Genomic DNA, 14860 nt, shown 5'->3' with positions numbered 1-14860 from the left:
GGATCTGGGGGGCTTTGGTTGGTTTGATGGGGCTTTGGTGGGATCTGAGGGGGTTTTGGTGGGATCTGAGGGGGTTTTGGTGGGATCTGAGGGGGTTTTGGTGGGATCTGAGGGAGCTTGGGGTGGTTTGATGGGGTTTTGGTGGGATCTGAGGGGGCTTTGGTGGGATCTGAAGGGACTTTGGTGGGATCTGAAGTGGTTTTGGTGGGATCTGAGGGAGCTTGGGGTGGTTTGATGGGGCTTTGGTGGGATCTGAGGGGGCTTTGGGGTGGTTTGGTGGGGTTTAGGTGGGATCTGAGGGGGCCTTGGTGGGATCTGAGGGGACTTTGGGGTGGTTTGATGGGGTTTTGGTGGGATCTGAGGGGGTTTTGGTGGGATCTGAGGGGGCTTTGGGGTGGTTTGATGAGGCTTTGGTGGGATCTGAGGGGGCTTTGGGGTGGTTTGATGGGGCTTTGGTGGGGTCTGAGGGGGTTTTGGTGGGATCTGAGGGGGCTTTGGTGGGATCTGAAGGGGCTTTGGAGGGATCTGAAGGGGTTTTGGTGGGATCTGAGGGAGCTTGGGGTGGTTTGATGGGGCTTTGGTGGGATCTGAGGGGGCTTTGGGGTGGTTTGATGGGCTTTTGGTGGGATCTGAGGGGGTTTGGTGGGATCTGGGGGGCTTTTGGTGGGATTGCTGTGGTCTAGGATGACTTTTTAGGCTTTGAGGTGATCTGGGGTTGTTTTTGAGGTGCTCCAGGCGGATTTTGGGGTTTTTTTTTTGGATCTTTGAGGTCCTGACCCCATTCTTTGGCTGTCCCCAGGTGATTGTGGAGAACGGGGAGCTCATCATGGGCATCCTGTGCAAGAAGTCCCTGGGGACCTCGGCCGGGTCCCTGGTGCACATCTCCTACCTGGAGATGGGCCACGACACCACGCGGCTCTTCTACAGCAACATCCAGACTGTCATCAACAACTGGCTGCTCATCGAGGGTCAGCGGGCTCCTGGGGGCTCCTGGGGGGCTGGGACCTTCTTGGTGGCATCTAAGGGGGGTTTGGTCACCTGGGGACCTTCTCAGATCCCAGCTTGATAGAGATCTGGGGCTCTTGGACCCCATTCTTGAGATCCTGTTGGTTCTTGGACCCCATTCTTGAGGTCCTGTTGGTTCTTGGACCCCATTCTTGAGGTCCTGGTGGTTCTTGGACCCATTTCTTGAGGTCCTGGTGGTTCTTGGACCCCATTCTTGAGGTCCTGGTGGTTCTTGGACCCCTATTTTAGGGTCTGGAAGGACCTGGAGGGGCTGGGGACCTTCTTGGTGGCATCTGATGGGGGTTTGGTCACCTGGGGACCTTCTCAGATCCCAGCTTGATAGAGATCTGGGGCTCTTGGACCCCATTCTTGAGGTCCTGGTGGTTCTTGGACCCATTTTTGGGGACAAGGAGGACTCAGGAATTTTGGGGGATTGTCCCAACCCCATTTTTGTCCCTAAAGGACCTCATTGTCCCCGTGTCCTCCCTTTGTCCCACAGCCTGACCAGAACCTGCCCCAGGGTTGGTTTTTTGGGGTGGGGGAGTTGGAGATGACCCCGAATTTGGGGAGGTCCCCCTGACCCCCAGATGTCCCCCCCAGGTCACACCATCGGCATCGGGGACTCCATCGCCGACGCCAAGACCTACCAGGACATCCAGAACACCATCAAGAAGGCCAAGCAGGATGTCATCGAGGTGGGGTCTGGGGGATTCCACAGGGGCTTGGGGTGGCTCCTGGAGGGTCTCAGGGGGCTTGGGGTGGCTTCTGGAGGATCTCAGGGGTTTGGGATCGTTCCTGGAGGATCTCAGGGGGGTTTGGGATCGTTTCTGGAGGATCTCAGGGGGTTTGGGATCATTCCTGCAGGATTTCAGGGGGTTTGGGGCAGTTCCTGGAGGATCTCAAGGGGGTTTGGGGCAGTTCCTGGATGATCTCAGGAGGTTTGGGATCATTCCTGGGGGATCTCAGGGGGTTTGGGGCAGTTCCTGGAGGATCTCAGGGGGTTTGGGGTGGTTCCTGCAGGATCTCAGGGGGTTTGGGGTGGTTCCTGCAGGATCTGAAGGAGTTTGGTGCAGTTCCTGGAGGATCTCAGGGGGTTTGGGGTGGTTCCTGGAGGATCTCAGGAGGTTTGGGGCAGTTCCTGGAGGATCTCAGGGGGTTGGGGTGGTTCCTGGAGGATCTCAGGGGGGTTTGGGATCGTTCCTGGAGGATCTCAGGGGGGTTTGGGATGGTTTCTGGAGGATCTCAGGGGGTTTGGGGCAGTTCCTGGAGGATTTCAGGAGGTTTGGGATGGTTCCTGCAGGATCTCAGAGGGTTTGGGGTGGTTCTTGGAGGATCTCAGGGGGTTTGGGGTGGTTCCTGCAGAATCTGAAGGAGTTTGGTGCAGTTCCTGGAGGATCTCAGGGGGTTTGGGGTGGTTCCTGGAGGATCTCAGGGGGGTTTGGGATCATTCCTGCAGGATCTCAGGTGTGTTTGGGATCATTCCTGGAGGATCTCAGAGGGTTTTGGGGCGGTTCTTGGAGGATCACAGGGAGTTTGGGGTGGTTCCTGGAGGATCACAGGGAGTTTGGGGTGGTTCCTGGAGGATCCCAGCAGGTTTTGCTTGGTTCCCACGGAATTTTTGGGGTGTTTTGAGGTTCTCAGGTGGTTTTGGCCACCAGGGTGATTCGGGACACCCCCTTGACCCTTTTGGGGTGGTTTTTGGGGTCTCCAGGTGATCGAGAAGGCCCACAACAACGAGCTGGAGCCCACCCCGGGCAACACCTTGCGCCAGACCTTTGAAAACCAGGTGAACCGGATCCTCAACGACGCCCGCGACAAGACCGGCTCCTCGGCCCAGAAATCCCTGTCCGAGTACAACAACTTCAAATCCATGGTGGTCTCGGGGGCCAAGGGCTCCAAGATCAACATCTCCCAGGTTTGGGGGGTTCCAGAAGGTCTTGGGGGGCTCCGTGGGCGGTTTGGGGTGGTTCCTGCAGGATCTCAGGGGGTTTGGGGCGGTTCCTGGAGCATCTCAAGGAGTTTGGGGCAGTTCCTGGAGAATCTCAGAGGGTTTGGAGCAGTTCCTGGAGAATCTCAGAGGGTTTGGAGCAGTTCCTGGAGGATCTCAGAGGGTTTGGGATCATTCCTGGAGCATCTCAGGGGGTTTGGGGCAGTTCCTGCAGGATCTCAGGGGGTTTGGGGCAGTTCCTGGAGGATCTCAGGGGGTTTGGGATCATTCCTGGAGGATCTCAGAGGGGTTTGGGGTGGTTCCTGGGGCATCTCAAGGAGTTTGGGGCAGTTCCTGCAGGATCTCAGGGGGTTTGGGGCAGTTCCTGGAGGATCGCAGGAGGGTTTGGTGCGGTTCTTGGAGGATCTCAGGAGGTTTGGGGCAGTTCCTTGAGGATCTCAGGAGGTTTGGGGCAGTTCCTGGAGGATCTTAGGGGGGTTTGGGGCAGTTCCCGGAGGAACTCAGGAGGTTTGGGATCATTCCTGGAGGAACTCAGGAGGTTTGGGGCAGTTCCTGGAGGATCTCAGGAGGTTTGGGGTGGTTCCTGGAGCATCTCAGGAGGTTTGGGGTGGTTGCTGGAGGATCTCAGGGGGTTTGGGGCGGTTCCTGGAGCATCTCAGGAGGTTTGAGGTGGTTCCTGGAGGATCTCAGGGGGGTTTGGGGCAGTTCCTGGAGGATCTCAGGGAGTTTGGGGCAGTTCCTGCAGGATCTCAAGGAGTTTAGGGCAGTTCCTGGAGGATCTCAGGATGTTTGAGGTAGTTCCTGGAGGATCTCAGGATGTTTGAGGTAGTTCCTGGAGGATCTCAGGGGGTTTGGGGTGGTTCTTGGAGGATCTCAGAGAATTTGGGGCAGTTCCTGGAGGATCTCAGAGGGGTTTGGGGCAGTTCCTGGAGGATCTCAGGGGGTTTGGGGCAGTTCCTGGAGCATCTCAAGGAGTTTGGGGCAGTTCCTGGAGGATCTCAGGAGGGTTTGGAGCAGTTCTTGTATGATCTCAGGAGGTTTGGGGCAGTTCCTGGAGGATCTCAGGGGGTTTGGGGCAGTTCCTGGAGGATCTCAGGAGGTTTGGGGCAGTTCCTGGAGGATCTCAGGGGGTTTGGGGTGGTTGCTGGAGGATCTCAGGGGGGTTTGGTGTGGTTCTTGGAGGATCTCAGGAGGTTTGGGGCAGTTCCTGGAGGATCTCAGGGGGTTTGGGGCAGTTCCTGGAGAATCTCAGGAGGTTTGGGGTGGTTCTTGGAGGATCTCAGGAGGTTTGGGGTGGTTCCTGGAGGAACTCAGGAGGTTTGGGGTGGTTCCTGGAGGATCTCAGGGGGTTTGGGGTGGTTCTTGGAGGATCTCAGGGGGTTTGGGGTGGTTCCTGCAGGATCTCAGGGGGTTTGGGGCAGTTCCTGCAGGATCTCAGGGGGTTTGGGGCAGTTCCTGCAGGATCTCAGGGGGTTTGGGGCCGTTCCTGCAGGATCTCAGGGGGTTTGGGGCAGTTCCTGGAGGATCTCAGGGGGTTTGGGATCATTCCTGGAGGATCTCAGGATGTTTGAGGTGGTTCCTGGGGCATCTCAGGAGGTTTGGGGCAGTTCCTGGAGAATCTCAGGAGGTTTGGGGTGGTTCCTGCGTGATCTCAGATTTGGGGCAGTTCCTGGAGGATCGCAGGAGGGTTTGGGGCAGTTCCTGGAGGATCTCAGGAGGTTTGGGGCAGTTCCTGGAGGATCTCAGGAGGTTTGGGACAGTTCCTGGAGGATCTCAGGGGGATTTGGGGCAGTTCCTGGAAGATCTCAAGGAGTTTGGGGCAGTTCCTGGAGGATCTCAGGAGGTTTGGGGTGGTTGCTGGATGATCCCATGAGATTTGAGGTGTTTCTTGGAGTATATCACGGACTTTTGAGTGGTTCCTGTGGAGTTCCAGACTTTTTTTGGATTTTCTTGCTTTCTGGTGTTACTTTGCTCGATGTCCCCACCGTCCCACCCGGTGTCCCCTCAGGTGATCGCCGTGGTGGGGCAGCAGAACGTGGAGGGCAAGCGGATCCCGTTCGGCTTCAAGCACCGGACTCTGCCTCACTTCATCAAGGACGACTACGGCCCCGAGAGCCGCGGCTTCGTGGAGAATTCCTACCTGGCCGGCCTCACCCCCACCGAGTTCTTCTTCCACGCCATGGGCGGCCGCGAGGGCCTCATCGACACGGCCGTCAAAACGGCCGAGACCGGTCCGTGTCCCCAGGGCGTCACCCCGCGGCTCGCAGGGACCCAAAACTCCACCCAAGGGGGGACTTGGGGACCTCAGAATCCCTGCATGGAAATCCTGAGGGGTTGAAAGCTTCTCTAGATGTGTTCAGGAAGCCCAAACCCTCCTCAGATGCCCCCTGGAGACCCCCAAACCCTCCCCAGATGCCTCCAGGATCCCCAATCCCATCCCAGATGCCCTCTGGAGACCCCCAGACCCTCCCCAGATGCCCCCTGGAGACCCTAAACCTTCTCTAGATGCCTCCAGGAGACCTCCAGGAAGCCCAAACCCTCCCCAGATGCCCCCTGGAGACCCCAGACCATCCCTAGATGTCTCCAGGGGACTTCAAACCCTCCCCAGATGCTTCCTGGGGACCTCCAGGAACCCCAAACCCTCCCTAGATGTCTTCGGGAACCCCAAACCCTCCCCAGATGCCTTCTGGAGATCCCCAGACCCTCCCCAGATGCCTCCAGGATCTCCAAACCCATCTCAGATGGACCCTGGAGACCCCAGACCCTCTCCAGATGCCTCCAGGATCCCCAAACCCTCCCCAGATGGACCCTGGAGACCCCAAACCCTCTCCATATGCCTCCAGGATCCCCAATCCCATCCCAGATGTCCTCTGGAGACCCCCAGACCCTCCCCAGATGCCTCTAGGATCCCCAAACCCCTCCGAGATGCCTCCAGGATCCCCAAATCCATCTCAGATGCCCCCTGAAGACCCCCAAACCCTCCCCAGATGCTTCTTGAAGACCCCAAACCCTCCCCAGATGTCTCCAGGATCCCCAAACCCATCTCAGATGCCCCCTGGAGACCCTGAGACCCTCCCCAGATGCCCCCTGGAGACCCCCAGACCCTGCTCAGATGCCCCCTGGAGACCCCCAGACCCTCCCCAGATGCCTCTAGGATCCCCAAACCCCTCCGAGATGCCTCCAGGATCCCCAAACCCTCCCCAGATGCCCCCTGGAGACCCCCAGACCCTCCCTAGATGCCCCCTGGAGACCCCCAAACCCTCCTGAGATGCTTCTTGATGACCCCAAACCCTCCCCAGATGTCTCCAGGATCCCCAAACCCATCTCAGATGCCTCCTGGAGACCCCCAGACCCTCCCCAGATGCCCCCTGGAGACCCCCAAACCCTCCCCAGATGCCTCCTGGAGCCCCCCAGACCCTGCCCAGGTGCCCCCTGACCCCTGCCCACCCCTCAGGGTACATCCAGCGGCGGCTGATCAAGTCCATGGAGTCGGTGATGGTCAAGTACGACGCCACGGTCAGGAACTCCATCAACCAGGTGGTGCAGCTGCGCTACGGCGAGGACGGGCTGGCCGGGGAGAGCGTCGAGTTCCAGAACCTGGCCACCCTCAAACCCTCCAACAAGGCCTTCGAGAAGAAGTGAGGGCCGGGGGGGACGCGGGGGACACGGCCCGGGGCGGGGCGGGGGCCGGGGTGGGGTCATGGAGGGGCTCGTCCCGGGAGTTGGGGACGTCTTGGGGACTTCAAAAGAGTGGGGACATCTTGGGGTCTTCAAAGGAGTTGAGGACGTTTTGGGGTCTTCAAAGGAGTTGGGGACACTTTGGGGTCTTCAAATGGGAGTTGGGGACATCTTGGGGTCTTCAAATGGGAGTTGGGGACATCTTGGGGTCTGCAGAGGAGTTGGGGACATCTTGGGGTCTTCAAAAGAGAGGGGATGTCTTGAGGTCTTCAAATGGGAGTTGGGGACATCTTGGGGACTTCAAAAGAGTGGGGACATCTTGGGGTCTTCACATGGGAGTTGGGGGCATCTTGGGGTCTTCAAAAGAGTGGGGACATCTTGGGGACTTCAAATGGGAGTTGGGGACATCTTGGGGTCTTCACGTGGGAGTTGGGGACACTTTGAGGTCTTCAGATGGGAGTTGGGGACACTTTGGGGTCTTCAAATGGGAGTTGGGGACATCTTGGGGTCTTCAAAGGAGTGGGGACATCTTGGGGTCTTCAGAGGAGTGAGGAACGTCTTGGGGTCTTCAGATGGGAGTTGGGGACATCTTGGGGTCTTCAAAGGAGTGGGGACATCTTGGGGTCTTCAGAGGAGTGAGGAACGTCTTGGGGTCTTCAGATGGGAGTTGGGGACACTTTGGGGTCTTCAAAGGAGTTGGGGAGATCTTGGGGTCTTCAAATGGGAGTTGGGGACGTCTTGGGGTCTTCAAACAAGTGAGGAACTTCTTGGGGTCTTCAGAGGAGTTGGGGATATTTTGGGGACTTCAAACAGGAGTTGGGGACACTTTGGGGTCTTCAAGTGGGAGTTGGGGACACTTTGGGGTTTTCAAAGGAGTTGGGGACATCTTGGGGTCTTCAAATGGGAGTTGGGAACATTTTGGGGTCTTCAAAAGAGTGGGGACATCTTGGGGTCTTCAAGTGGGAGTTGGGGATGTTTTGGGGTCTTCAAAGGAGTTGGGGACATCTTGGGGTCTTCAAGTGGGAGTTGGGGACGTTTTGGGGTCTTCAAAGGAGTTGGGGACATCTTGGGGTCTTCAAATGGGAGTTGGGGACATTTTGGGGTCTTCACGTGGGAGTTGGGGACACTTTGAGGTCTTCAGATGGGAGTTGGGGACACTTTGGGGTCTTCAAATGGGAGTTGGGGACATCTTGGGGACTTCAAAAGAGTGGGGACGTCTTGGGGTCTTCACATGGGAGTTGGGGACGTTTTGGGGTCTTCAGAGGAGTTGGAGACGTCTTGGGGTCTTCAAAGGAGTGGGGACATCTTGGGGTCTGCAGAGGAGTTGGGGACGTCTTGGGGTCTTCAAAGGAGTGAGGAACGTCTTGGGGTCTTCAAATGGGAGTTGGGGACATCTTGGGGTCTTCAAATGGGAGTTGGGGACATCTTGGGGTCTGCAGAGGAGTTGGGGACATCTTGAGGTCTTCAAAAGAGTGGGGACATCTTGGGGTCTTCAGATGGGAGTTGGGGACATCTTGGGGACTTCAAAAGAGTGGGGACATCTTGGGGTCTTCACATGGGAGTTGGGGACATTTTGGGGTCTTCAGAGGAGTGGGGAGCATCTTGGGGTCTTCAGAGGAGTGAGGAACGTCTTGGGGTCTTGACACGGGAATTGGGGACGTCTTGGGGTCTTCAAACGAGTGAGGAACGTCTTGGGGTCTTCAAAGGAGTTGGGGACACTTTGAGGTCTTCAAATGGGAGTTGGGGACGTTTTGGGGTCTTCAAATGGGAGTTGGGGACATCTTGGGGTCTTCAAATGGGAGTTGGGGACATCTTGGGGTCTTCAGAGGAGTTGGGGACACTTTGAGGTCTTCAAGTGGGAGTTGGGGACATCTTGGGGTCTTGACACGGGAATTGGGGACGTCTTGGGGTCTTCAGAGGAGTTGGGGATATTTTGAGTACTTCAAAGGAGCTGGGAACATCTTGGGGTCTTCAGATGGGAGTTGGGGACATCTTGGGGACTTCAAGTGGGAGTTGGGGACATCTTGGGGTCTTCAAATGGGAGTTGGGGACATCTTGGGGTCTTCAAATGGGAGTTGGGGACATCTTGGGGTCTTCAAAGGAGTTGGGGACATCTTGGGGTCTTCAAATGGGAGTTGGGGACATCTTGGGGTCTGCAGAGGAGTTGGGGACATCTTGGGGTCTTCAAAAGAGAGGGGATGTCTTGAGGTCTTCAAATGGGAGTTGGGGACATCTTGGGGACTTCAAAAGAGTGGGGACATCTTGGGGTCTTCACATGGGAGTTGGGGACATTTTGGGGTCTTCAGAGGAGTTGGGGACATCTTGGGGTCTTGACACGGGAATTGGGGACGTCTTGGGGTCTTCAAGTGGGAGTTGGGGACACCTCAGGGTCTTCAAAGGAGTGAGGAACGTCTTGGGGTCTTCAAAGGAGTTGGGGACACTTTGGGGTCTTCAAATGGGAGTTGGGGACATCTTGGGGTCTTGACACGGGAATTGGGGACGTCTTGGGGTCTTCAGAGGAGTTGGGGATATTTTGAGTACTTCAAAGGAGCTGGGAACATCTTGGGGTCTTCAGATGGGAGTTGGGGACATCTTGGGGTCTTCAAGTGGGAATTAGGAACGTCTTGGGGTCTTCAAAGGAGTTGGGGACACTTTGGGGTCTTCAGAGGAGTTGGGGAGATCTTGGGGTCTTGACACGGGAATTGGGGACGTCTTGGGGTCTTCAAACGAGTGAGGAACGTCTTGGGGTCTTCAAAGGAGTTGGGGACACTTTGAGGTCTTCAAATGGGAGTTGGGGACGTTTTGGGGTCTTCAAATGGGAGTTGGGGACATCTTGGGGTCTTCAAATGGGAGTTGGGGACATCTTGGGGTCTTCAGAGGAGTTGGGGACATCTTGGGGTCTTCAAATGGGAGTTGGGGACATCTTGGGGTCTTCAAATGAGTTGGGGACACTTTGGGGACTTCAAATGGGAGTTGGGGAGCATCTTGGGGTCTTCAGAGGAGTGAGGAACGTCTTGGGGTCTTGACACGGGAATTGGGGACGTCTTGGGGTCTTCAAACGAGTGAGGAACTTCTTGGGGTCTTCAGAGGAGCTGGGGATATTTTGGGGACTTCAAACAGGAGTTGGGGACACTTTGGGGTCTTCAAACGAGTGAGGAACATCTTGGGGTCTTCAAAGGAGTTGGGGACATCTTGGGGTCTTCAAATGGGAGTTGGGGACATCTTGGGGTCTTCAGATGGGAGTTGGGGACATCTTGGGGTCTTCAAGTGGGAATTGGGGACATCTTGGGGTCTTCAGAGGAGTGAGGAACTTCTTGGGGTCTTCAAGTGGGAGTTGGGGACATCTTGGGGTCTTCAGATGGGAGTTGGGGACATCTTGGGGTCTTCAAAAGGGAGTTGGGGACATCTTGGGGTCTTCAAAGGAGTTGGGGACATCTTGGGGTATTCAAAAGAGTGAGGAATGTCTTGGGGTCTTCAAAGGACTTGGGGACACTTTGGGGTTTTCAGAGGAGTTGGGGACATCTTGGGGTCTTCAAAAGAGTGGGGACATCTTGGGGTCTTCAGAGGAGTGAGGAACGTCTTGGGGTCTTCAAATGGGAGTTGGGGACATCTTGGGGTCTTCAAATGGGAGTTGGGGACATCTTGGGGTCTTCAAAGGAGTGGGGACATCTTGGGGTCTTCAAATGGGAGTTGGGGACGTTTTGGGGTCTTCAAAAGAGTGGGGACATCTTGGGGTCTGCAGAGGAGTTGGGGAGATCTTGGGGTCTTGACACGGGAATTGGGGACGTCTTGGGGTCTTCAAACAAGTGAGGAACTTCTTGGGGTCTTCAGAGGAGTTGGGGATATTTTGGGGACTTCAAACAGGAGTTGGGGACACTTTGGGGTCTTCAAGTGGGAGTTGGGGACACTTTGGGGTTTTCAAAGGAGTTGGGGACATCTTGGGGTCTTCAAATGGGAGTTGGGAACATTTTGGGGTCTTCAAAAGAGTGGGGACATCTTGGGGTCTTCAAAGGAGTGAGGAACGTCTTGGGGTCTTCAAAGGAGTTGGGGACACTTTGGGGTCTTCAAAGGAGCTGGGGACATCTTGGGGTCTTCAAAAGAGTGGGGACATCTTGGGGTCTTCAAGTGGGAGTTGGGGATGTTTTGGGGTCTTCAAAGGAGTTGGGGACATCTTGGGGTCTTCAAGTGGGAGTTGGGGACGTTTTGGGGTCTTCAAAGGAGTTGGGGACATCTTGAGGTCTTCAAATGGGAGTTGGGGACATTTTGGGGTCTCCAGGTGGCTCCTTCCAAGGTTTCAGACCCATCTTGAGGTCCCCAAGTGGCTCCTTCCAGGAACTGGGGACGTTTTGGGGTCTTCAAGTGGCTCCTCCCTAATCTGGGTGACACCTGGGTGTCCCCAAGCTGCTCCAGCCCAACCCGGGTGACATTTTGATGTCCCCACCCTCTTCCACCCCAAATGGGGACCCACATTGGTGTCCCCAACCTTCTCCTCCCAAACTTTGGTCACCTTTTGATGTCCCCAACCTTCTCCTACCCAACACGGCCCGGCTCCTTCGGTGTCCCCGAGCTTCTCCAGCCTGACGTGGGTGGCACTTGGGTGTCCCCTGGATGTCCCTGAGGTGTCCCCTGGATGTCCCTGAGGTGTCCCCGTGTCCCCACAGGTTCAAGTTTGACTACACCAACGAGCGGGCGCTGCGCCGGACGCTGCAGGAGGAGCTGGTCAAGGACATCCTGTCCAACGCCCACATCCAGAACGAGCTGGAGCGCGAGTTCGACCGCATGAGGGAGGACAGGGAGGTCCTCAGGGTCATCTTCCCCACTGGGGACAGCAAGGTGACACCAAAACCCACCCCAAAAACACCTGGGGCACCCCAAAACCCCACTGAGATACCCCAAAACCCAACTGAGATACCCCAAAACCCCACTGAGATACCCCAAAACCTGACTGAGATACTCCAAAACCCCACTGAGATACCCCAAAATCCACACAGAACATCCCAAATTCCTCTTTTTGGGGTGCAGGGAGGTCCTCAGGGTCATCTTCCCCACCGGGGACAGCAAGGTGACACCAAAACCCACCCCAGAAACACCTGGGGCACCCCAAAACCCCACCGAGATACCCCAAACCCCACCGAGATACCCCAAAACCTGACTGAGATACCCCAAAACCCCACCAAGATACCCCAAAACCCCACCGAGATACCCCAAAACCCCACTGAGATACCCCAAAAACACCTGGGGCACAGCAAAACCCCACTGAGATACCCCAAAACCCAACCGAGATACCCCAAAACCTGACTGAAATACTCCAAAACCTGACTGAGATACCCCAAAACCTGACTGAGATACCCCAAACCCCACTGAGATACCCCAAAACCCCACTGAGATACCCCAAAACCCCACTGAGATACCCCCAAATCCACCCAGAGCATCCCAAATTCCTCTTTTTGGGGTGCAGGGAGGTCCTCAGGGTCATCTTCCCCACGGGGGACAGCAAGGTGACACCAAAACCCACCCCAAAAACACCTGGGGCACACCAAAACCTGACTGAGATACCCTAAAACCCTACTGAGATACCCCAAACCCCACTGAGATACCCCAAAAACACCTGGGGCACACCAAAACCTGACTGAGATACCCCAAAACCCAAGTGAGATACCCCAAAACCCAACCGAGATACCCCAAAACCTGACTGAGATACCCCAAAACCTGACTGACATACCCCAAAACCCAACTGAGATCCCCAAAACACCTGGGGCACCCCAAAACCTGACTGAGATACCCTAAAACCTGACTGAGATACCCCAAAATCCACCCAAAACATCCCAAATTCCTCTTTTTGGGGTGCAGGGAGGTCCTCAGGGTCATCTTCCCCACCGGGGACAGCAAGGTGACACCAAAACCCACCCCAGAAACACCTGGGGCACACCAAAACCCCACTGAGATACCCCAAAACCTGACTGAGATACCCCAAAATCCAACCGAGATACCCCAAAACCTGACTGAGATACCCCAAAACCCCACTGAGGTACCCCAAACCCCCACTGAGATACCCCAGAAACACCTGGGGCACAGCAAAACCCCATTGAGATACCCCAAAACCCCACTGAGATACCCCGTTTTTGGGGTGCTGACCCCGTTTTGGGGTTCTGACCCCCTGGTTTTGGGGCGCTGACCCCGTTTTGTGCTTCCTGTCTCCCCCTTTTTTTGGGTTCTGACCCCGTTTTGGGGTGCTGACCCTGTTTTGGGGTTCTTCCCCCCGTTTTTGGGCTGCTGACCCTGTTTTGGGGTTCCTCTCCCCCCCATTATTGGGGCTCTGACCCTGTTTTTGGGGCTCTTTCCCCCCATTTTTGGGGCACTGACCCCGTTTTGGGGTTCCTCTCTCCCCATTTTTGGGGTGCTGACCCTGTTTTTGGGGCTCTTTCCCCCCATTTTTGGGGTGCTGACCCCGGTTTGGGGTTCCTCTCCCCCCGTTTTTGGGGTGCTGACCCCGTTTTTGGGGCTCTTTCCCCCCATTTTTGGGGTGCTGACCCCATTTTTGGGGCGCTGACCCCGTTTTGGGGTTCCTCTCCCCCCCATTATTGGGGTTCTGACCCCGTTTTGGGGTTCCTCTCCCCCCTTTTTTTGGGTTCTGACCCCGTTTGGGGTGCTGACCCCATTTTTAGGGCTCTTTCCCCCCGTTTTTGGTGTGCTGACCCCGTTTTGGGGTTCCTGTCCCCCTGTTTTTGGGGCGCTGACCCCGTTTTTGGGGTGCTGACCCCGTTTTGGGGTGCTGACCCCGTTTTTGGTGTGCTGACCCCGTTTTTGGGGTGCTGACCCCGTTTTTGGGGTTCCTGTCTCCCCAGGTGGTGCTCCCCTGTAACCTGCTCCGCATGATCTGGAACGCGCAGAAGATTTTCCACATCAACTCCCGGCTGCCCTCGGACCTGCACCCGGTCAAGGTGGTGGAGGGTGAGTGGGGCCGGGGTCTGGGTCCTTCTGGAAGGTTCTGGAGATCCTTGAGCCCCTCAGGAAGGTTCTGGAGATCCTTGTGCCCCTCAGGAAGGTTCTGGAGATCCTTGTGCCCCTCAGGAAGGTTCTGGAGATCCTTCAGTTCCTCAGGAAGGTTCTGGAGATCCTTGTGCCCCTCAGGAAGCTGTGATGGGTTTGGGGTCCCTCAGGAAGGTCCTGGAGATCCTTGAGTCCCTCAGGAAGGTTCTGGAGGTCCTTGAGCCCCTCAGGAAGGTTCTGGAGATCCTTGAGCCCTTCAGGAAGCTGTGATAGGTTTGGGGTCTCTCAGGAAGGTTCTGGAGATCCTTGAGCCCCTCAGGAAGCTGTAATGGGTTTGGAGATGCTCTGGAAGGTTCTGGAGATCTTTGAATATCTCAGGAAGGTTCTGGAGATCTTTGAGCCCCCAAAAATGTTCTGGAGATCTTTGAATCCCTCAGGAAGGTTCTGGAGGTCCTTGAGCCCCTCAGGAAGCTGTGATGAGTTTGGGATCTCTCTGGAAGGTTCTGGAGATCCTTGAGCCCCTCAGGAAGCTGTGATGGGTTTGGGGTCCCTCAGGAAGGTTCTGGAGATCTTTGAATCCCTCAGGAAGCTGTGATGAGTTTGGAGATGCTCTGGAAGGTTCTGGAGGTCCTTGAGCCCCTCAGGAAGCTGTGATGTATTTGGGGTCCCTCAGGAATGTTCTGGAGGTCCTTGAGCCCCTCAGGAAGCTGTGATGTATTTGGGGTCCCTCAGGAAGGTTCTGGAGATCCTTGAGCCCCTCAGGAAGGTTCTGGGGGCCCTCAGGATGGGTCTGGGGTCTCTCAGGAAGGTTCTGGAGATCCTTCAGTCCCTCAGGAAGCTGTGATGAGTTTGGAGATGCTCTGGAAGGTTCTGGAGCTCCTTGAGCCCCTCAGGAATCTGTGATGGGTTTGGGGACCCTCAGGAAGGTTCTGGAGATCCTTGAGCCCCTCAGGAAGCTGTGGTGGGTTTGGAGATGCTCTGGAAGGTTCTGGAAGTCCTTGAGCCCTTCAGGAATCTGTGATGGGTTTGGAGGTTCTCTGGAAGGTTCTGGAGCTCTTTGAGCCCCTCAGGAAGGTTCTGGATGTCCTTGAGCCCCTCAGAAGCTGTGATGGGTTTGGGGTCCCTCAGGAAGGTTCTAGAGCTCTTTGAGCCCCTCAGGAAGCTGTGATGGGTCTGGGGTCCCTCAGGAAGGTTCTGGAGATCCTTGAGCCTCTCAGGAAGCTGTGATGGGTTTGGAGA

General features: G+C 56.2%; 1 protein-coding gene across 3 annotated transcripts in view; it reads left to right on the top strand.

Moving 5' to 3' along the window:
* Positions 1 to 14860, top strand: part of POLR2A (RNA polymerase II subunit A) — a 50073-nt gene that overhangs the window by 19554 nt on the left and 15659 nt on the right. For 2 of the 3 annotated variants that reach the window (XM_084224466.1, XM_084224467.1), the window contains 8 exons: positions 800 to 968; positions 1606 to 1700; positions 2717 to 2920; positions 4962 to 5184; positions 6408 to 6591; positions 11293 to 11428; positions 12094 to 12129; positions 13477 to 13582. In XM_084224466.1, coding sequence (XP_084080592.1) covers positions 800 to 968; positions 1606 to 1700; positions 2717 to 2920; positions 4962 to 5184; positions 6408 to 6591; positions 11293 to 11428; positions 12094 to 12129; positions 13477 to 13582 — 1153 coding nt within the window. Of the gene's footprint in view, positions 1 to 799; positions 969 to 1605; positions 1701 to 2716; positions 2921 to 4961; positions 5185 to 6407; positions 6592 to 11292; positions 11465 to 12093; positions 12130 to 13476; positions 13583 to 14860 lie in introns of all 3 variants that reach the window. The other variant, XM_084224465.1, reaches the window with a different exon arrangement.

This window comes from Fringilla coelebs (assembly GCF_963513975.1).
Source record: "Fringilla coelebs genome assembly, chromosome: 38".
NCBI classification, from domain to species: Eukaryota; Metazoa; Chordata; class Aves; order Passeriformes; family Fringillidae; genus Fringilla; species Fringilla coelebs.
This window is presented reverse-complemented; position numbering and strand designations above follow the sequence as displayed.